Genomic DNA, 24,258 nt, shown 5'->3' with positions numbered 1-24,258 from the left:
GCCATTTAATCCAATAAGAGAATTAATGAAGAACTGCTGTAATGTTTCCGGAAAGGCTATAAAGAATAACCTTGCAACATCTAAATGCATTACAATGCCCAGATGAACAAAGAAAGCCAGTGTGAATGTGCGTGTACGTGCTGACACGGCAGTAACATTACCTGTGTGAAATTACACTTCCATTGTCAGCTGCATTTACTTAAACAGAAATGTTCTGTTTTTTCATATTTCTTTTTTTTTTTTACCAGGGCGAGTGCGCACATATATATGGTATAAGCCGGACAGGATGTCCCTCTGACCCCACCATGAGATTACTTTTTTCATTGCCAACAGCTGTAGCCATTTAAAAGAGTGGCATAACTCTCAGATCAGACTGAGAGACTCACCGGAATTACACACACATTCATTCATGACACTTAGAGGAGCTTAGTTTGCAGTCATGTTTGAGTAGAAAAGTTTGTGTGTGACCTGTTAAGGACGTTACTCTACAAACCTACAAAATAACACTCAACAGTGCATTCAATACTTTAAATCTGGCAGATGACTATAAAATAATTATAACAGCTAGGCACAAAGCCAGAAAATCTAATCAATTATGAAAATGCAACATTCCTCATGTGTGTCTGCCCATATAACTAGTTTCTTTGCTTCTGTGTGAGACATAAACATTACCATAATACATGTGATCTATTTCTGAACTCAAGGGCAAACAGCTTTTATAGTAGAACTATTATGTGTGTTCTGAATGACTGCAGTGAATATTTGTGCGTACGTATGATAAAATGCTTAAAATTGATGTATAAAAGTCTACAAAATTACAGCCAGAAGTCAGGTAAATCTTGAAAAAAATAAATAAGCTAACTTTGGTGACATCTTTAAAGGTAAAAAAATAATTTATAAATTATTATAAAAATGCATAAAGCTCTCTTTTAGGAGCTCTTATGATTTGAGTTAGTCTGTGTTCATCATGATTAGCTTATATTAAAGGTATGAGATTTTAAAGTAGAACTAACAAAATGGACCCTTTTAAAGGAATATTCGACCCAAAACTTGTGTCATTCCAAACCTGTATGACTTTGTCTTCTGCGGAACACAAAAGAAGATATTTTGAAGAACGCTGGGAACCAAACGACACTGGATCTATTGTATGCACAAAAACACAGACATTTCTCCAACTATCTTCTTTTGTGTTCTACTGAAGAAAGTCATGCAGGTTTGGAACAACATAAGGGTGAGCAAATGCTAGAATTATCATTTATGATGGAGTAGCCCTTTAAAGATGAGCACTTTCAACAGTGTTCCACATTCTCCTGGCATTTTCATCTAACAGCTGAGCTCAAAGCAACAGAATCAGGTCAAAATAATCAATACACAACCAACCATGGATGAAAATGACAACATAGTAATAACTTGTCTCTTTTATTACTTTAAATGAACAGAAAAGAGAGTTGGTAGTGAGAAGGGACGAAACCAGACACATTTAAAAGGACTTTTCACAGGTAAACACACATGCTTTTGAAAAACACACAGTTAAAAGTGGGCACTTATTGTTAGTTTACCACATTATTTTTCTCCAGTTCTCTATAAGGGCTGCCATTCTGTGGTCAAGAAAGTGCGTCACAATCAAAAGTGCACTTCACTGTAAATTAATCATTGATATGATTAAGGGTCCAACCCATTGTAACACAACATCTGACATTCACTCTCTCACAGCCTCATCTGACATTTGTCCTCTCCCAGCCTCATTTAGAGTTCTTCCTCTCACAGCCTCATCTAGCTTTCACTTTCTCTCACAGCCTCATTTAGAAATCACCCTCTCACAGCCTTATACTGCATTCATCCTTTCACAGCCTCATCCAACATTCATCCTCTCACAGCCTCATTTAGACACCCCCCTCTCACAGCCTCATACTGCATTCATCCTTTCACAACCTCATCCAACATTCATCCTCTCACAGCCTCATTTAGACATCACCCTCTCACAGCCTAATACTGCATTCATCCTTTCACAGCCTCATCTAGCATTCGGCCGGTGCATAGAGGGAGAAGTCTGATTAAAATGACTGTTATGATCTGCAGGAATCATTACTGAAATGGCTCATCTACAGGATGCAAAGTCTCTGCATACAGTCACACAGCAAAGCTTTTAAAACCACTGATACACAAAAAGAAAGATATGAGCATATAAAACCTCTCTCTCTGACAGATCTCTTTATAAAAGGAATAAATGTTCTGCCCGAGCATAATGCAGCATCTACAGTAATATCAATATGTAAACAGCTTCTAGCTTGTGAAAGGAGATTTGGAGACATATGGTCTCATCACGGGTCATAATTTGTTCTGAGAGCAGTGTGCATGTGATGTCAGGAATTGTGATAACATCGGTTTTAATGTACTTTAAAAGACCTCCAGTCGCCATTAGAGCATATAAGAATCACTATCGCCGTGGTAACCATGCCTTCCTGTTGGATAGACCACATTATTTTGGGCAGTTCAGTGCTTGCTATAAGTGCACAAATGGAAAGATTATCACAAATGCTGCTGTGCACTCAACGCCTTGTAAGGAAAATAAACATGAAAGTATAAAAACAAAAATACCCATATCAGTAATGATCAATATCATTAATCACAGTTATTTCAATATAAACAAATATTTAAAAAATCAGCACTAATGACTAAAATATAAAAACTGTATTGTGATATATACATGTAAACACACACTGTTACCCTGATATAAATGTTTAATATTCTTACACAAACATATATTGGTTATACTGTCCACCTCTAAACTCTTGTTAAGCTTTTCTGCAATTCACAGCTGTCTCTGAGTTAAACAATATGTGCAAACAAACACTGTATGGGAATAATGCCACTGATACACACTTAAACACAAACAGATACACATCTCAGTGAAACCTGCTCTATTTTTGCTCACTGGAAATTGAGAACAGGCGTAAAGTTCTGCCAGCTAACAGTTCTGCTGAGTGAGGTGACCAAAAAAAAAAAAAAAAAAAAAAAAAAGAAACCGGCGCCAAGACCGTGGTAAACAATTTTACAATGCGCACACACACACACAAACACACACTATAAATACTTAGATACTTTCACATTAAACATGGACTGTTTGATTCAAGCAGCTTTTACATTATAAAATACGTACACAAAACATTTATACTGTTACGAAATATTTCTTTAAAAAAAAGTTGAGCAGCAAATCAGCATATTATTATAATGATTTCTGAAGGATCATGTAACACTGAAGACTGAATTAATAGCTGCTGAAAATTCCGCTTTGCCATCACAGGAATAAGTTACATTTTAAAATGTATTAAAATTGAGAAGAGTTCATTTAAATTGTAATAATATCTCACAATTTTACAGTTTTTACAGTATTTTTTCATCTAATAAATGAAGCCATGGTGAACATAACTGATCTCTTTAGAAAACATTAGAACACACACATCTCAGACTTTTTTTGTAAGTTCATTTTCTTACTTTGCCTCCCTTACGTTTAAACATGCAAGTTGTATTTCAGTACTGACAGCTTCAATTAACCATTGTTAAGTCAGTAACTCTTGGTAATGTTAGAGCTGTCAATGCTTTAATTGTGGTTCTACACTGTACAGCACTCTGAATCACACCACTTCTGTTTAATAAGGCATTTAACTCTGCATTTGACTTTGAGAGAGTCCAGTTACTCTGCCTAAAGCAGATCGATGTTCGTTGACACAGTAGGAAAACATCTTTAAAGGGGTTTAAAGGTTATAATGAGTATCTGTTTAAATGATGGTGTTGTCTTTATGTCAGATGTACTGCTAATTTGAAACATACGGGAGCATAAACTCTTCAGGGAGTATGTGAGGAATGGCTCTTGTGGCCCATTGAGCCTTGAGTTTAAGTCACATCAAAGAATGACCTTCACATAAATACACAGAAACACACACATACACAGATGGTAGAGGTCCAGAGGTGCAGTTTAGGCTTGTGTGGGATGTGTCTTGTAAACAGCGTCACATGTATGCTTGTGGATAAACAGTTACGACTGATTTCAGCACCGTCTGAGGCAGTGGGGTTCAGCTCCCATGAGACACTGCGTAGCAAAGTGGCAGTCAGAAATCACCTTTGAAAACAGAAGTATTTTTACGTGTGTGTTTCTGATCTGTGTATTGCTGAAACACTTGCAGGAATCACTCACTTTAAGTCCAATCAGTAAGTAAATCAAAAACAGGTTCAGGATGAGTTTGCATCTTTGAGCATGTGTGTTTTTTGAAACCACAGACAGCAAAAAAAAAAAGAAAAAAAAAAGTGAATATGCTGACTCTAGACTGCTGGAAACAATCAAAGAAACACAATAAACCCCAGTACATTCACCACAACGAATAGCATGGAGACCATTTTTTATCCACACATAGACCTACAAACACTAATGGACAATAGTTTGGAATAATTCAGATTTTTTTTGTCTTTTTATGTTTTTGAAAGAAGTCACTTATGCTTAGGCTGCATTCATTTGATAATGTAAAAAATGACAGTTAAAAAATACAGCAATATTGTAACATTTTTTACAATTAAAGTAAATTTTATGTGTCTATGTAATATATTCTTGCAATGGCAATGCTGAATTTTCATTAGCCATTACTCTTGTCTTCAGTGTCACATGATCCTTTAGAAATCATTCTAATATGATTTGCATTCTAAAAATGCACAAAGGCATACTGCCATAGTATGTTTCTGTAAGTGTAATATCCTTTGAGCCACGCTGTTTTGTAGGTGTTAAACCCCCAAGTGACAGAAATTAGTGCACCTTTCTAGCCTGGGTGCCAGCCCGAACCCCGCCCACAACATTTTTTGGACGGGAAGTTCGGTCTGGACTCGATCCATTGAGGAGTAATTATGCTCGGCTCCCAGAAGGCCGAGCCAATCAAATTGCCAGGGCGGGCTTTAATCGATGATGGACAGGCTATCTGCGGTTACGTAAGATAGGGCGTCTTGGAAGGTAGGCTCACGATCTCTTTTCTCTGAAGCCTCAGATGAACACGCTTCTTCAGCCTTGTCTCTTTCGTCGTCTTTCCATTTTTTAAAGTTAGTCAAGTCGCGTTGCAAACCGTGTAATAAAGTTGAGACAGGGCCGACAAATGCGATAAGATTTATTTTCATTATTGTCGAGATCTAATCCTAAACAGAGAACTTGTTCGTATATACATGCACCTTTTGTGTTTCTCTCAAAAATGTTATTCGTGCTTGTAAGTACTCCGCGAATTCTTAAATTCTTTTTACAACAGCGGCAAAGATCGTTTACATTCATTACTTTCCTACTTCTTCCAGTTCCAGCGTGCGTGCGTGCAGTTGAACTCTGTTGACAACTATGCGTTGTTCTGATTGGTTGTAGGTCTATCCAATTGAGTGCAGAGTTTTTTTTTTTTACTGGTTCGGTTAAGACACGCCCCATAATTCAAGTGCAATGGAGCAGTATCAGACTCACATTCTGCCTAGAATATGAGTATGACGAAGTCAGGCTAGCACCTTTCCTCAACAAGCTGCACAATTTGAAGAATCATTCATGTTTGTAGCACAAACGTCATGGACACCTTAAAATTTAATACTTACTATGAGCAATAACGATGCAAGTGGCAGTAAAAAGGAGGACTGCTTCTAAAAAAACAACCCTGACTAGAAAATGTAATTACATTTGAAAGAATTTAATGATTATAACCGAAAATTCCCTCCATTGAATTACTCTCACATTAGTATAGATACTCATATGTCCTCTGGGGGACAATACGAGCTGATAGTAGAAGCAAGAGAAGTTACATTTTGGCAAATACGTCCATCAGTGCTTCTTCCTGAAGTGTCTGAGAGACTGAGAGAGAGCAGAGAAAATACAGCGGCCCTGCTCTCACCCTGACTTGACTAAAGGAAACCCCTGACTGACAAGGTACCTTTCTAATACTACTGGTTTCTACAATGACACTTCCAATGATAAATGAAATGTTCATCCTTTACATGCTATTCCAAAGTGCTTCAAGGAATACCATATTTCTTGAACCAATCATACAGTGGTTTACATGTGGTACCACCATGGTTACAGGAGTAATGAGAGTGAAGGGTATGTGGTTTCCATGGTTACAGTCAGGCATAGGCGGGCAGATGTGTGTGGTGTAGTTGCCAGGGTTACGCCACTGTGCATTGCGGGTAAAGAGCTTTCATTAATGTGACCAAAAGATAAGGCTAATGGACTGGCGGTTTACGGGCAAGGAGTGTGTGTGTGTGTGTGTGTGTGTGTGTGTGTGCGCGTACTGCTGTGTACTGACTTCTAATAGTATTAATCCTGTGCATTTAAGGGAGTCAGTATTTATTGATTTCTCATTACTTCTGCTAACACAATCACATGTGAGGTGTGTGTGTGTCAGATCGATAGCACCAGAGTGATTCCCCGTCCCGATCATTAGATCTGCTTTGCCGTTTAGTGTCTTGACATTGTAAGTTGGTTTTAAATACAGAAACATTTATATATCTGTGATACAGCAAAGTAAACTTTAAATTCGTCAACATAAGGACAATTTAAGAAGTCTCAACTCTAATTAAAGTGAGACAAACAAAGAGGCAAAGTGAATGCAGGAATAAAAGAGTATTATGTGAAAAAGAAAGCTTTGTTCTAAACATCTATAATTTCAATAAGCACTGGTTAACTTCAACAGAGCTTGGAGTTAGTATGTTGCTAAATTAATGTGACTGTACATTAATACACCGTAGTGAAGTACAGAGAGAAGTCTGTTTTTCACTGGAAAATCAAACAACATGAATAATTTGCAATAAAACCGACAACATGGATTTGTAAAATAAATAGATCTTATTTATTTCATGATGACTTAAATGGCATCTCTGGGTAAAATTGGCAAATGTTTTTCTTGACAAGAGTTAATTTGTCTTGATAATTACTTAATGGTGCTACATTAATTTATTAGATTTTTCTAATCATTTTATTTTCACTTCCTTGAAGTTAAATTAAAATAAAGTGTAGTTCCTGTTTACCAAATTATCTCAAATTCTAATTCAGAATTCAGACTGAAATTCAAAAGCATTCTCAAATCACTTCTGAAAGGGACATTAAGTTCCTGACACATTAAGCCATGGTACTAATGGGGTTGATGCAGGTTTGTGTCCAATCTGCAACATGTACTGATTCTATCCTATCTTTCACCAATAACCATTCTCTAGTTTCTAATAAAGAGATGAAAGTCAACAAACCCACTCTTGCCTACTCAGCAAAACTCGCAAACATGGCACACAGAAACATTAACACTGTGAATTAGATTCTGATCCATATTTTTCAGAACTGAATGATTTTACTGAGCATTCTTGGATTGTCTTCTACTTCAAGTATATACCTGTATGCAACGCTGCTTTAAATTTTGGCCAAAATTAGGCATCTTAGAAAGCAGCATGATACCGAAGAAGGCAGCTTGCAGGGTTTGGAACATAATGCTAATGTCTTCAAAGGAAAGACTGAGGTGTGTTGGTCTGAATGCTCTAATTGGCTCTCTGTACTTCCTGTAACTCCAGCAGTCGGCCTGTTAGTAACACCTCGCACACGTCGCTGTATTTTTCCACATGTCAGTCAGGTCATGTGCTGTGAACAGACCTACAGAAAACACCGTTAACTGTCACACACAGGCTGAGGAAACTCCTACCAAGTGCTTATGATAAAATCAGCTCATATTTATATTCAAGTCATGATTATGAGTTACAACATTTGAATATAAACTCCTAATGACTCATTCATCTGAGTGACACGTTCTACATCAGCCATTAACTACACAGACAGTGAGATGATATTTCTAAGCTAACACACAAGCACATGCAGAGCTCACAGAATGACTGAGCGTGAGCGTCGACAACAGAAGCAATTAAATCTGAACATGTAGTGGTGCGCGCAGGGGACAGTTTTAATGTCACACTGGAGTCACTTCTTCTCTCTGAAACATGAAGTCGCATGAAGTGAAACTGTAGCTGAACGTGGTTTAACGAAAACCTCTGACTGCAAAAAAAAAGAAATAAGATTGTCTTTAACTACACACTATGTTAACTAAACCAGTCCATGTGATTTCTGTGATCATCAAAATGCACATGATAGCTAGAGTGAGCTGCCTGCATCATGACAAAGTCAGTGAAAAAGATTCAAGATGGAGGACAAAGCGAAAGAAATACCAATTTTAAATATTCTAATTTCATTCAATACCAAAAGTAGAGATGAAAAACTAAATTCATTTAGAATAGTACTATTTTATACAACATATTTGCGTTATTAGAGTGTCATCTCAGATAGCGCACATACAGTACGTCTGCAAGATGTCTGTTAAAGATCGTTTCATCTGTAAAGCATCTGCTGTGTACTAGTCTCAGCCTCAGACGTCACACCCACGGACCATTGGCCAAATGTCTGATGCATATGGGACATAAAAGTGAAAACACTTCAGGAGTGTCGAAGTCGTCATCGGATTGGTTGAATTCTACCGGATTTCCGCGAGACATGCGTGTCGCGTACTTTAACGTTCTGCTTGGAAACAAAGACACCGTGGTGCCAAACCTCCTCACGACATAAGAAAGCCGCCGTGTTTACAACTGTGACGACGAGCGCTTATTATGATCAACTAAACTCTGGATTTTCAAAAGTATGTGAAATATTTAAAGTTCGCGGCATAGAATCTTTAAAATTTTTCAGAGAGTTTTACACACCGGTCTGTTATTGTGGCGACATTTCCATGCCTTGAAATGTGACATTGAATGAAATGAACTGTGATTGGTTGTTTGACATGTCGGTCAAACGGCCTCATGGGCGGGCCTTGGCTACACGAGACTAGCTGTGTACAAACATCTGCTAGACGTATTTAGGATGTTTATGACAAACATCTTAAAGACATTTTCTAAACGTCTAATTGACATCTAACAAGAAACGTCCTATAGACGTATTGCAGATGAGCAAACACTCTAAAAACGTATGCCTTGCAGATGTAAATTCAGATGTCAAATAGACATCTTCTTGATGTAAGTGTGCTAACAGGGATGTTTTAGCTTAGCAACATGCTTAGGTGAAACTCACCTGGAATCTTTTGTGAGCAATGTGAGGAGTGCCATTTCTACGATTTCTAATGTAACTTCCCAAATCGGTAATTTATTATATGCCTTTTCGGTTAACTACAACTAAAACGAAGAAAAAGTTTTCGTTAACTGAAATAAATCATGAAGTACTACAATAACTGAAACAGAAATACAAATAAATGTAATCTAAATAGAACCATTACAATCTCAATATTAATAAATACTATAATAGCATATAAATAACAATGCTTAAAAAACATCTTTCTGGATAGACAGCAGACATCAAGGCAGCTCACTAGGTTTTGGTCGCTACTAATTCTTCCACACGTTCAAACCTGGTGTGTTTCTCAACTTTGAAAACGGTCGAACCTGATACCCTGTATAAGAAAAAGAAGAAACTAGACACTTGATTCTTAATTGTAGAATGCTACATACAGTACACAGAGAATGCTGCCAACTTATAGGGAAACTGTATCCTGAAAGAAAAAGAGGAAAAAGGACAGGGAGAGGAGAGGCGCGTCCCCGACAGAAGAACAATGTTCTGTCAGAAAAGTAGGTCATCTTGTTGAGGGGTCAGAAAAAAGGCATCCACTCAATTCAGCAGAACTCTTCAATTCACACACACATATAAACAGCTAACAAACCATCATCATCTAACATGCAGCAGATACACAGTTGAATTCACTCATAGAAAAACACCAAACTGTGTTGAGAGCATTGCACGCTAAAAAGGAAAAACTCCAAACCCTGTCAGTGCTGTGGCACGGTGATTCACATACCAAACACATTAAGCCATGGTACAAAAGTGGTTGTTACAGGTTGAGTCCAACCTGCAACATGTACCGATCCTACCTTTCTCTAATAATCATTATCTAGTTTCTAATAAAATGATTTCAGTCAACAAACCCACTCCTATTCCAGAAACACTACAAAGCATCTCTCTTAGGCCATGTTTACACCTGGTTTTAACATCTATTTGAACCGTTAGAAAACACTCCTCAGCTGATGTTAGATAAAATTATATTTGTGAGAAATAATTTAGAGATAATAACAAGGAAGACAAAAATAGCACTTTGCTACCAGGAGTAAACAGGGCCACAGACGTCCTTTAGCAATTGCTTTCTAATAAAAGCCACAAAGACAGTCCCAGAAGCAATTACAGGCACAGTGGTGATTGAGGAGGTTTGGGAACTTGTTGGTTTTTGGGTCACCCTGACTCGGTTCTGAACTTTTGACCTCTATTTGACATCACCTCTCCAGCGAGTAAAAGTTAAGCATATGAAGTCAAGAAGATCTTAAACCATATGTCACATTACACAAAATACACAATCTGATGTCTCAGTGGAACATTCAGCTTTTAACAGATGGTTATTATCCACTAATGTCTGTTTATCGCTATACTCGGCTTGTAGTTTGCATGTGTGGCCTCATTTTTAATAATCAGAAGTTGTGACGGATTAAATCCATTAGATAATATTGCAAATACTGGATTTAGTTACATTATGGGAGGCCTGTTTGAGTTCACAGAACGAAAAAAAAAAAAGATTTCTTTTGTTTGTGTCAATTGTCACTGTTAATCTACACATTATTTTCATTAATAACAAACACACAAGCACACAGACAGAGTTTTACATGAGAGATGATTCTTTCTTTTGTGTTCCACAAAAGAATACGAGTTTGGAGGGTTATAAATGATGATGACAGAATATTCATTTTTGGCTGAAGCATTCCTTTAAATGAGCAATCATTGACTAGCCAGAACAAGAAAGAAAGAGAAAGGGAGAAAAAATTACTAAGAAAACATCTGAGTAATTGTCTCAACATAAAAAGGGTTATGTAGCTCTATATTGGGTTGATTGTGTTTTGATCCATTCATCATTAGAGCATAACTTGGCCCAAATGACAGATGGTTCAACCACCAGCGCTGTGAGGCTTCATTAACGTCCCCCCACTGCTGTTCTTTTATAAACATTAGACCACAATCAGACACAAACTCTCAGTGGCTGAAACCACAGACCACCAGCTACTATAAACACCCTGACCCCTCAGTGGATCCTTCCAAAACAAACCATGTGTGCAGTGTGTGGATGAGCCGCAGGGTCTGGAATATCAGATGTGTTATGATAATGGATAAAATAACTTCCAATATAAACCTGAAAGACGTGTATAGCATCAAGAAAGTATTACGAATTTTAAAGTTCGTAATACAAGCTCCACCCAGAGCAAGTATTCAAACTTAAGCCTGTTTCACAGTAGAGTTTGTCTATTTTTGCCTGAAAATGCATGATAAACCAATTTAGCTAATACTTTCTGTACTCTATTCTATACTGTTATTCAGATCCAGATGCCCAATTATAGAAATATTTTTACTCAAAAATGAAATTCTGTCATCCTTTATTTGCTCAGTCAGTGTTTACTGGACTCCAACACGGTTTGGTTTACAAGATTCTTCAAAATACCAACTTTCATGTTCCAAAAAGGAAGAAACTCATACGAATTCAAAATGACATGAGAGTGAGCAAATGCCGACGAAATTTGAATTTTTGTGTGGACTACACTGAACTAGACCAACACATGGAGAACAGCCAATTAAAAGTCAAACAAAAGCGAAAGGTCTTAAAGTTTTCTCAACACAAGCAGCTACAGATCAGAGGGGAAACAACAATGGTTCTGTTAAACTAAACTCAGAGTGATTTCATTGGAAGACATTATCACACAACATGAGATAAAACTAAATACATATCAAAAGTATACAATATGTCGCTTGTAACTGAAATCAATCTATTTTCCAAACCACAGAGACGGTCCTTTTCCTTACAGTGGCACATCTGAATTCTGCTACTGCTCTTTGCTTTCCTCTTTACTCATTTATTTCTTTTAATTAGCAGTGGTGTCACACTCTCTTTATCCATCTGTAAGATGCGAGTTTGTTTCTGACGCTTTGGTTTTTCTTAATCCATGCTTTTTTTCCACGCAGCGTGCCAGGGAATGCTGATAATGAGCTTAAACTTGTGTGTGTATGCATGTGTGTGTGAGCTCTCAGCATGAATGCTGTGGGATTAGTCAGATGTTTACCCTCTGTGTGCGTTTGGCTGCTTTAATTGGCCTCTGCAATGTTCATTCTTTAAAATTCCCTACAGGGCTCATAGTCAACTCAGCAAGAGTGTGCACATACACACACACACACACGACACAACTAAAGTTTGTCAGGAGGAAGGAGGAATGTTGATTACACAGGGGCTCCATTGCTGCAGTGGGAGACCAGAGACACGGCCCCATAGTCATCAGATCCAATGTGAACAGGAAGGGCTCAGATATCACTCATATTAACGACAAAGAGAAAAAAACATGCAGAAACGGTGCATGTGTGCACGTTGTCGCTCTCTGACTCAAATCTAAGCAGTCAATTTAATAAAACCTGAGAGAATCAAATCCCAGCTCAGAGAGGAGGGGTCATGAGTGGAAATGAAGAAGAGAGATTGAGTTTAATTCATATAAACTGCCCGTCTCTCTCTCTCTCTCTCTCTCTCTCTCTCTCTCTCTCACACACCTCTCTTTTTTCTCTGATCTATTACATTTCTCTGATCCTTCCATTAACAAAGATATACTCTGAGCAATTCAAGAAAAAAAAAAACATATCAACAGATCTCAAGAACACAGATTAAACAGATTACACGCTCAAAGATCACAAACACACGTTCTAACAAAGCTACAGCTAGCCTGGTGGGTGGACAGAGACCCCTGTAAATAAATAAATAAATACCAGACATTACTGCAAAAACATCAATATACACACACATTCATATATACAGTACACATATATAAAGAGAGAGAGAAACCTTCACTATGCACAAACATCTCTCTTAAGACTCCTTACTTCACATCTTAATATCATCATCATACCTCAGCTGGACTTGAACTGGGTTTGTGTGTGTTTGTGTGTGTATAAGCCCTTTTTATCAGGCTTCAAAAAGTAGTTCTGCTGACTGAACATATATTATACAGATATATACTTAGACATTCTGCACTGAAGGACTTTAACCATACTGCAGCTCACAGCCAGAATGCTAAAACACTCTGATTTCTGGGTCAGATACTGTGTGTGTTTGTGTGTATAAGTGTGTGCCCAGCTAAAGCAGTGACATTGTAAAAATGACTCTATTATTGTTGGATTTCCACTATAATCTCTTTCACAACCGATGGCAGGAATAGTTCTGAGCGTTCAGAGACTAACTGATGGCTCTAGATTGCTCATGTTCTGGACCCAGCTGTGCATTTCAAGTGGACTTGGAATTCAACTTGCCAAAATATGACTGTTTTGTGAATGTGTCTGCTCTAATTTGGGGCCAAGTGAAAACAAGAATAAGAAAAAACTTAACTAGTAAAAAAAAGTTTTAGATATGTGTCAAAAATCTTTTAATTAAAATTAAAAAATGCTTACATTTGTGTGCACAATGCTGATTTAAAAAACTAAATCTGAATAAGAAACAAGAAACATTATGCTCTGTTCAACAACCCAACTTAAGATGCCACACTTAACTGTGAGAACATTCTCTCTGGCTAAATTAGGGTGATTAATTAAAGGATTATTAAAAGATTACTATTAAAGGAAATTTTAAAGACACTTCGCTTTTATCAGTTGAAGAGGATTTGCTCCTTAAAAGTTAAGATAATGTTATTTTCCTGCCATTTTAAAGACACTAAAGTATGACTTCCTGTTAAAGTGTCAACATCATCCTGATAAAATGACATAACTTCAATCAGTCTAAATATCCTAAAACATCACATCAGGCATCGGAAAAGGGCGTTTTAGACTGCCACGTCCACAGCTGTTTTAGCTACTTGGTCTCAACTAATATGATCTGACAGCTTGCAATAAAGCTGATTGGCCGAAACTCAGAAAACAGGAAGCTATAAGATCACTATGCTATACTGTTTGTATCACACACACACACTCCTACAGTGTTTCCCTCTAAAGCCCATAAAAACACACCCACCCACACATTGTGCCCTCTTTAAGATGCACTTCCCATGCAGATACGTAAGGAGAATTCCCAGAGTTCCATTCTCTGCATATCACTGGAATGACACCCATTTCCTGTGCCCTGAGGGTTCTTGCAGGAAGTGGCCTTCCGGTCTTTCTCTGCCTGTGTTTGTTTCAGTCTCAAGAAAACATGCAACTCTGACACAGCCCAAACAAAACATTCTCACAAACTGTGTTTTATGAAACCACACGAGAATGCTTTCAATGCTTTATACAACTCAAGCAGAGTGTTTAGAAGAGCATCTTGACTTCAAAATTGAAGGTTAACCCATTAATAGCTCAGGAGGTGGAAGGACTATGATATTTAGAAACGACTGCCGTTACAGTTAATACCTGTCTGATGTAGAGGGGTGTCCGTTGTGGGCGTTCTGTTTATGTGTGTATGGTGAGTCCGGAGGCGTGTGGATCCGATGGTACCCGCCGTGTTCCAGCAAGCCGATGCCAGCGTACGGGGGCTCCTCAGGAGGAAGTGAGGTCAGGGTGGACCGACTGAAGTCCTGGATCTCAGCATAGTCTCTCTCTCTGGCCTGACGCTGACGAATCTCTCGCGTTTTAGCCTGGATCCTACATAGACACAAGTTAAAAAAAGAATGAAAAAACACACAGATTAAAAAAAAAGATAAATGAGTTAAAAAACATCAGAAAAACAAGTAATAATGGACAGATCAGGATGAACAAAATACTAAAAATGAAGAAATGTCTTGATGTCTGGCATGGAAAACATTATTTATTCCAGTAAAATTTAATGAAGATCAGTTTAGTTCAATTTGGCATTAACCTAAACACCTGCTTGTTATAATGTATAATTATATTATAATATAATAATATATTTTTATTGGTATTTTTGTATTTTTTTTTATTGATGCTTTGGCAACACAGTATGCAATAATATATACAATATAACTTAACATATGTATATATAAATATGCATATATGTATATTAAATAATAATGTTAATTCTAAAGTTAATGTTATTAATATTACATCATTTTTACTATTATTTCTAACATCTTATTTATTTCGTTTTTGTCACTTATTTATTTCATTTTTTGTGTATACTGATGCTTTGGGAACCCTGCACGCAAAAATATATTCCATGTTAATTTACCAAAACATATTTTTATATAAATATGCATACATGTATATTAAATAAATAACAAAGAAAATAAGGGAAAGATATTTAGATTTTTTTTTTTGTGTCAGAGGGGCATAATGTTGTTTTAGACCCCATTGATTTTGTCATTGTATTTTTTGTGTTCCATAGAAGTCAGTCGCACAGGTCTGGAAATGAAAATTTTTTTTTTTGTGAATTCTCTCTTTAAACCTAAATTCAGGAGTTTCTTCACAAAGGACCTAAAAAAACTTACTCAAATACATTTCTCACCCCTGTCAAAGGCAAGATGATAAATGAGTGCATACGAGAGAGACAGAGATTAAGAAAGAGATCGAAAGAGTGGGGATTTCTCAGCAGGGTCTCACAGGACAGAAGGAAAAACGGGAGGGGGTTTACATGGCATTATTAATAAAACAACATGTACACACACACACCTGCAGGTGAACATTCACATGACGAACTTAAATGACTTAAACATATTAGGCTTTAGCTAAACGATTAGTATGCAAACACGCACAAAATATGAAAGCATCATAATGCTTTAACAAAACAATGATGACACAAACAACAGGACTGAAACAATCACTGAGGAAGCTGGTACGGCTGGCAGGTAAAATGTCAGTAAATGCCTCTAATTAGAGGCTGATGATAGTCAAGATTAGCTCTGGCTCTGTATGTGTGTGTGTGTACACCTCTCTTGTTCTTGTCTCATTCTGCGCGTCTCTTCCTCCGATGCATGAGTTTCCTCTGCCTTCCACTTTGGACCATCCATACGCTCATCCTTACGGTACTTCCCGAATTCAACACACACACACACACACACACACACACACACACACACACACACACACACACACACACACACACACAAATGCATGTCACAAGATGATGGTGTGTATGACAGCACATTCTTCTCAATTAACTGTTTCAACAACAACTCAAACACTCAAAAACAATAAAAAAAATATAAATATATTTTTTGGAAGTTGCATTCAAAAGCTATTTGGTTCAAAACACTAGTCACGTGTCCCTTTATTTTAAATGGGCATTTTGCTTCTGAAAAAAAGCTCTTAAACCTGTCTGCTCTAATTAAACCAACATTAAAGCTCTTAATCCATCTATTCTAATTCATTTAACAAACTAATCACTGTTTTGCAACTCTGCAAAGCAGTGAGCGCGAAAAATCTTTTCTTCTCTGCAAATCTTTGTTTTATCAAGCATATCGATTCATTAATATTCCGCTGACGTGCGAGGACTGAAGTGTGTGTGAGAAAGCTGAAAGGAGTTTCAATACCTTTGTATGCCTATGAGTTCTGATTTTCGACGGAGCTCATTAATATGTAGAGTGCTCATTAATATGTAGCAGGTATCTTTGGCTCAGTGAGGCAGATGACAGCCATTAAAACACTCCACTGCCCCAGAAGCGGTCTAAAATATTCGACGTTTTCAAAAATGATTTATCTATTGCTGACAGATTCAAAAACCTTCAAATGAGCCGCGTTCTTGCTTTCTCTCCCCTCCGGTCTTCTCGTATCTCTCTACTAAACTTCATGGAAACTCGAACTTTTCCTCTGTGTCTTGGATGTGATTGTCCATTCTGCCTAGAGCTCAGGAACATTCTGTCACTCCACAGAGCACACAAACTCACAGCCTATCAATATTAATGATTAGATTTCAATCCCATTATTTTTTAATATTAGTACAGGAAGTCTGAATACTTGTGAGATGCACTGTTGTCTACTGTACATTACACCTTTGCAACAGCACAGCACCAGCCCTACAACCAACCACCTTAGCAATGCGTTAGCAAGATTTGCATGTGCAAAGACCACTCAATTTTCTTCACTCACATCTTTCACCTATTTTGTGTTCTGCCTATTGTTGGCAAAGTCTATGAGTCGGGATCATGCCTATGATGCATTGGTGGATAGCTCACTAGGCTCTTTATTCTATTGTTGGATTTTGAAGTAATTAAGGACATGAAGAAAAGTGCTCTGGGCTCATCAGTGCTCTTATCTTCATTATTCTTAGTCTCTTTAATCTGACACAAAAAGCTGTTCAGATCTGCTTTTAATTACCTGAACATCTCTCCAAGACCCTTGAGCATTCCTTTCTTTGTTTTACCCTTCTCTTTCTCTGGCTTCTTTTTGTCCTTCCCCCCTTTTTCTTTCTTCTTGTCGTTTTGAGGCTGATTGCCATTGATAAGCTGTTGCTCGGTGACGGGAAGCGGAGTGAGATCAGCTACCGTGGAAACGGAATCCCGCCCTGATCGAGAGCTTCCTTCGTTGTCCTCCTCCACTACAGGAAAATAAAAACAGAGGGAATGCTGTTATTATCTGTCATAATCAACTAAATTAATACCGCTTAATCAAATTAACAGTCTTTATCTCAACATTTGACAAATTTTAGTGCGTTCACTGATTAAATCAGGAGCAGCCATACATGTGTCCATGCACTCCTCTTCATCCTCATTTGCTGCTGGCCTGTCGTACGATTTGTCAATTGCGGCTCGGAAGCTCTCGTTGCAGCCCCGCCCCCGTATGATGCGTGGGCGTGGCCGGTGAAAAGGCATGTCGCCGTTGAGAGTCACCTCAGCGACGGCAGTCTGTAAACTTTCCAGAGAGCTGGACTTCTTTAGGCCGAGAGACGGGCCAACATCATGTGAGGAAGAGCCTGAGGAAGAGTTCGCTAGTTAAACCACAAAGCACAATCAACTAGTTATGCGTGCAGTCTGTCCGCCACAAATCTCAACCGTAACCCTGATAAAAGCTGCTACATTAATCTGAACATTATGTGGAGTGTGTGTGTGTGTGTGTGTGTGTGTGTGTGTGTGTGTGTGTTTGTGTGCACACATGAGCTGCTATCGTATGTAGTCAGCCATGAAGGCGTGAAGAGCCGTTTCTGTATTACGTGATGAAGATAAATTAATGTAAGTGGAAGCCAGGAAAGATTGCATGAATTTATCTTCATCTCACAGCACTGCCTTATTGAAACCTGTCCGACCTCCCCTGCTATTTTTAAATATAATAAAGTTGTGTGCTTGTAATACTGCAATATTACAATAAAATGGATTTTCAGAACAAAATGCTTTACAACACCATTACAACCTGTTCAACCTCCATGAAAAAATATACAAAAATACAATAATAAATGTAAAGAAAATATATATGTATATATGCAAAGATGAAAATAAAGTGTGGGGTCAGTGCATTTTTTTTTAAATAAATTAATACTTTCATTAAACAAGGATACATTAAATTGATTGAAAGATTGAAACATTTATAATGTTACAAAAATTTCCATTTCAAATAAAATGTTATTCTTTGAACTTTATATTCAACAAAGAATCCTCAAAGCAAAGATATCAATTAGCAACTGTTTTCAACATTGATAATAAGAAATGTTTCTTAAGCACCATTAGAATGCTTTCAAAGCATATTAGAATGAATATAGAAGGATCATGTTACACTAAAACCTGGAGTAAAGGCTGCTGAAAATTTCACTTTGCCACCACAGGGATACAGTATATTTTAAAAAACATTTTAAAATAGAAAAAAAAAAATTTTTTTAAAAGGTAATAACATTTCACAATACTACCATTTTTAATGTGTTTTTGATCAAAAATAAAATGAAGCCTTTATGAGCAAAATAGAACATCAATATTCAAAAACATCAATATTTACATAAATATCAATAAAATACACAAGTGATTTCTGCATTCAGAGTATGAATGCTGTAACCTGTTTTTATAGGTGGCGAAATTTTTATGAGCGTTTGAGAGTTTTTAATGAGTTTATGAGAGTGGTGTCAAACGGGCCTAGGAAAGTAAACAACGATGAAACAGTAGGAAAAAATTATCTCAACATAGAAGAAAAACAGGCAGTTATTTAATAATCCTGCAGTGTGCATTAGAAGTGAGTGTGTGTGCAGGAACAGAAGTGCAGGAGTGGTCATGCTTACCTGGGTAGTTTTCTGTGTAGTGTGTGAGGTTAATCTCATCAGCCACTGTGTGAAGGGCACACAGACATACACATACATGGACAGGACGGTTAGTATGACCATTCAACATGCAGCAAGCAACCAGGCACGTTTCACCATCAACAAACCAGATGACAGAAACAATTAGTCAGTGCTCATTAACAAAACAGTGTGTTTCCACAGTGATTCTGCTGATTCAGAGTTATCACTTTTCCACTGAGACCATGCAGGTGCCCAAACTGACCTCATTCCACGTTGGGAAAAATGTGATTCATACTTCATCCCCTTTACCTTGCTGATCTCAAAAGCAGGAATCACTCACATCAGAAATCGAAATTATAAAAATGTAATTGATACAAAGTTTTTAAAACAATTCAAGCTAGATATTTAGATAGTGTTAACTATATCTAGAAAAATTACCTACAACAAAACCATTCAGCATTGGTCTAGAAATCCCGGAAACTATCAAATTAAATAATATGCAAAGAAACGGTGAAGGCCCACATGAATAAAAGACTCCAAATAAAACAAATACATTGTTGTTTGGCTCTACTGTAGAGTCAGTGGAAACAATGAGCAGATCTGCAGAAGGTTCTGCAGGATCCCTTGTCTGCACTCTGGCACCATTTCAGTGGTAAAGTGGTAAGTGAGGAACATCCAGCAGAACTGCATGAGTGGAAACAGTGTTCAGATTAGAAAGCACATGCACAAGGGAGACCAGTGCAGACTTAGTGACGGTGGAGTGGTGAATGGTGATGCCCAGAATGAGAGGCATTCTGAGAAGTGCTCTTATAAAGAGAGGAAAGTAATTTGAGCAATGGATTAGATTTCGGGGTGGGAATTTATTTACTGGGACTGACCTTTAGAGCATCTAGGCCCAAGCACTGTGTTTGGGTCTGATCTTTAGAGTATTTAGGTCCAATTACTGTGTTTGAGATGGAACTTTAGAGTATCTGAATCTAAGTAATGTGCTTCAAGTTTATATTTAGAGTAATTAGGCCCAATCACATGTTTTTAAGTTTGACTTTTGGAGTGTTTAGTAGTGGTTGACCGATATATCGCCAAGGCCGATATATCATCCGATATTTGGCATTTTTCAAATATCGGCATTGACCGATAATTTTTTCTGCTTGCCCGATGAGTTTGAGGCGGGACTTTTATTTTGATGGCTGAGAAGGCAGCGCATGAGCATACAGTGCTCACATTCTCCCTCTTGTTTGGTGTCGTCAACAGTTCTGCCTAATACAGATAAAAGTCTGTTTAATAATCAGATAGAATGATTAAAGGAATTAATGTATACAGAAAGTATTATAACGATTGCTTTTATATTATTAGTAATAGAAAAGCAAACATTACAATACTTTCTGTTTGCCGTCAGCATTAAGCAAATACGCATTTATATAATTTAAACAAATCTTTGAACGGCTAATGATTATTTAATTTCACAAACCTTGCAAACTTAGTTGAATCCAGCTGTGAAATGTGCATTTTTATCCAGCATGATCGTGTGTTCTCTGTGTGACGGTCGGTCTGTGTTAATTGAATGCTTTGAACTTTAAACTCGTGATTTCAAATTATGCTGCGCTTTATGCATTTGCCCACTGTCATATTCATGTCATTTTCTCTGTGTGCTGTATGTAAAATGAGTGTTACCCTGGCTTTATTTGAAAAATATGATTCCCTATACTTCCTTTTTAATTATATTTTTATTAAATATTTATTTGTGAAAAATACTTAGTCATCTAAAGTATAAGTATGTTTATTTTACACATTTATTTTTAAATCCGTTGTCAAATGATTTCAGATTTCTTAAATATTAATAAAAAAAAATAAAACTATATCGGCCCCCTGCTTCCAAGATATCGGCATCGGCAGTCAAAAAAGCAATATGAGTCGACCACTAGTATTTAGGTCCAACTAACGTTTTGGAGATTGACCTTTACAGTACTACTGTCATTTCCCTTTACAAGTCAAAGCAATGTGTTTGGGAAAGACCTTTATAATATCTGGGTCTAAGTACTGTGCTTTGAATTGATTTTTAATTAAATTAAGTAATAAGGTCCAATTCCCGTTTTGGAGATTGACCTTTAGAGTATTTAGGTACAATCACTGTATTTGGGGCAGATCTTTGGAGAGTTTTGGTCCAAGCACAGTGTTTGGAACTGATGTTTACAGTATCTTAGTCCAAGCACTGTAATAAAGGCTTGCCTTTAAAGCATTATAGATTCAGCCACAGTGATTGGGACTGACCTTAAGAGTATCTAGGTGCAACTACTGTGTTTACTCTGCTCTTACAATCTGATTAAATGTCATTTTTAAAACTGACCTTTAGAGTAACTACAGTAGGTCTAACTACTGTGTTTTGGGTCGATGTTTACAGTATTTAAGACCAAGTACTGTGCTTCAAGTTGATCATTAGTGTACAGGACCAAGCAAGTTTATCCTTGGACTATCTAGGTCTAAGTACTGTATTTTGAATAGTTGTTCACAGTATCTAAGACCAAGCACTGTGTTTTGGTTGATCTTAAGAGTATCTAGGACCAAGCACTGCATTTAGGATTAATCTTTAGAGTACCTAGGTCCATGCTCTTGGACTTGCGGGTCTTGATGATGTCAAGTTGGCTTGCGTCTCCATACTGCTTAGTGCGTTTCTCAGACATGCTTTGCCTGCCAAAGCCTTCCCTCTGGAACGCCCCCTCATCATTAGCACTGGAAGAGCTGAGGGAAGGACAGAGAGAGAGATTAAATCACAGCACAGTGTCCAGTCCTCGGCCCTGTTCTAATAACCGAAGCTCCTTTGACAAACAAACAAAAGGCCATGGACTCAATTACAGCAGGAAGTTCGTCAGAAGAGTCTGAGAGTTGAAGCTCGAAATAGAAACAAAGACAATAGATACTGCAACAAATAAATTACAAAACTTTTTTAAACTGTCCACTTTTATTTACCTGTTGGGAAGTTCTTGGTCCCAGAGTGGCGGCGGAGGCGTCTCTACAGCGAAACCCATGTCTTCGTGAGAACTGGATGATGATTGGTCAGACAGCTGGGCGGGGAGAACATGTGGCCCGTCGTCTTCAATTATGACTGTGTCATCCTGAGGCATGTTGACCGTTGGCGAGAGCTGATAATGATCTACAATAAGATAAGAGCAGGAAGGGTGTAGGGACAATCAAATTATGTTATTATTATAAAGTAATCAAGTAATACAGCTAATCTTGATCATAGTGGGGGTTTCAAGATGTGCAGATGGTAAAAATAAAGATGACAGTGTTATGTATAGTTCATGCAAAAATAAATCACCTTATTCTGAGCAAAGCAGGTCAGAGAGAATCACGAGAAACGAGTGAATCATGTGTCATACTCTGCATATTGAGAGAATTACAAATTAAAGACATGGTGAAATCCCCCTCATCTGGACATGCTTGCTTGCTCTGTATGCAATTTGCATGGCTGCTTTTTCTATATTATCTTGTGCAAACAAATTTGGCCCTTTTTCCAGTAAATACTGAGAAAAATTATGTGGTTCATAGAGAAACAGTGCTGTTAGCTTGTTTGTGTTTTTCTCAGTTCAAAGAATTCCCACCCTAGTCTAAAATAAAGCCCATGAGAAACACTTTCTTTTTTCCAGTACATACTTCAATAAGTGAAACAGCGTGGGATGTAAAGGATCACAAAATGCACTATGGTTGGGAACAAAGTGCTTTTTTAAAGAAATACTGGTACCAAATGATTCTCTTCACGCTCTTTAGCTTGTTAATGGTTCATGAGTATCTTTTTCCGTTAAACACTGTAATCTTATATTTCCCATTCATTTTCCCAATAGAGATTTTAAAAAAGCTTTCATTAAAGTATAATAAGCCATGAATCAATCCATAACATTACAAATTTGGATTTGAATGGAAAAAAAGACAAAGCTAGAAGTATGCGTACTTTACGGCTTTAACAAGGGAGAGAACTACAAACCCAAAAAGCATTAAAAACTAAAACTTTGAATTAAAAACTAAAATTTTGAATTAAAAACCGATGGAAAAATAAAAAAACCATATGTGCGCTATTAAGTTCTTTTGGAACAATTTGCTCGTCACCGATTGGTGGAGATTTCTTTACAGAATTATGGGTAATGTAGTTTTTCCATTAGGAATTCCATTGTTAAACATGATTGTTTAAAAAATAAGTTGAAATAGTGTGGGCTGATAGCTTTAACAAAAGAATATACCATTGATTAACAACCTCACAGCTCACAGTACCCCTGTCTTTTAAGGTCATTTACCTATGGAGAAAATTCATTTGATTTATACTTCCAGACTAACGCATTCTAGTTCTCTCCGCCACACAAATACCTAATAAGGTAATTTATTCAAAAGCCAATTCAAATCCTCATAGCATCTGAAGATGAGACATTAACCTGGTGTATGTTCATAGAGAGCCTCACTCAAGCAGATCCAAATCCAATCAGCACACAAACAACAACATTACCCCATTACTAACACATTTGCTGAGGCGTGTTTGAAAACAGGGCTTTGAATTTATGGACACAGTCACATTCTGATAAGAGCGAGTTTGTATCTCTCTGCAGTAGGGCTGCCCCCAAATAGTCGACTAAACGTTAGTCGATATGAAGAGGGCTTGGTCGAATACATTTTCATTAGGTGGTTAGTCGCAAAAAAAATCACGTGAAAAAATTACGCAATCAGGGGCTGCGCAGTCAGTAGCTGCATTTCCACTGTCGGGCCAGTGCGAGCCAGGGCTTAAAACGGGCCGGGCGGGGCTAATAGCCTCGGACCAGTAGCACGAGGCCAGAATAGCGCAGCGTTTCCACAGTCGGGCCAGACGCTCCGCTGCGCTTCACTAAAAACCCGCCCTTTACACGCCTCTCAGGAACAACGTCATGCAACCCCATCAACAAAGAGAAGTTATCAGAAAACTAATGAGAAATAAGTCACTGGAACTAGCGCGATCACAAAACGAACACGATAACAGCGGCCTTTTGTTTGCATGCTTTGTTAAATATTTAAATTCAAAAGC

General features: G+C 37.5%; 1 protein-coding gene across 3 annotated transcripts in view; it reads right to left on the bottom strand.

Annotated features, from left to right (window-relative positions):
* The window catches only part of LOC109083514 (partitioning defective 3 homolog), a 90,425-nt gene that overhangs the window by 11,224 nt on the left and 54,943 nt on the right, over positions 1-24,258 (bottom strand). For 2 of the 3 annotated variants that reach the window (XM_042778417.1, XM_042778421.1), the window contains 7 exons: positions 22,182-22,365; positions 21,811-21,953; positions 19,218-19,262; positions 17,700-17,930; positions 17,335-17,555; positions 15,950-16,056; positions 14,477-14,707 (listed from right to left, as the gene is read on the bottom strand). In XM_042778417.1, the coding sequence (XP_042634351.1) occupies positions 14,477-14,707; positions 15,950-16,056; positions 17,335-17,555; positions 17,700-17,930; positions 19,218-19,262; positions 21,811-21,953; positions 22,182-22,365 (1,162 nt within the window). The remainder of the gene's footprint in view (positions 1-14,476; positions 14,708-15,949; positions 16,057-17,334; positions 17,556-17,699; positions 17,931-19,217; positions 19,263-21,810; positions 21,954-22,181; positions 22,366-24,258) is intronic. The other variant, XM_042778422.1, reaches the window with a different exon arrangement.

Source organism: Cyprinus carpio, chromosome A2 (assembly GCF_018340385.1).
Source record: "Cyprinus carpio isolate SPL01 chromosome A2, ASM1834038v1, whole genome shotgun sequence".
In the NCBI taxonomy this organism is placed as follows: Eukaryota; Metazoa; Chordata; class Actinopteri; order Cypriniformes; family Cyprinidae; genus Cyprinus; species Cyprinus carpio.
Note: the sequence above shows the minus strand (reverse complement) of the source record. Positions and strands in the feature narration are given on the sequence as shown.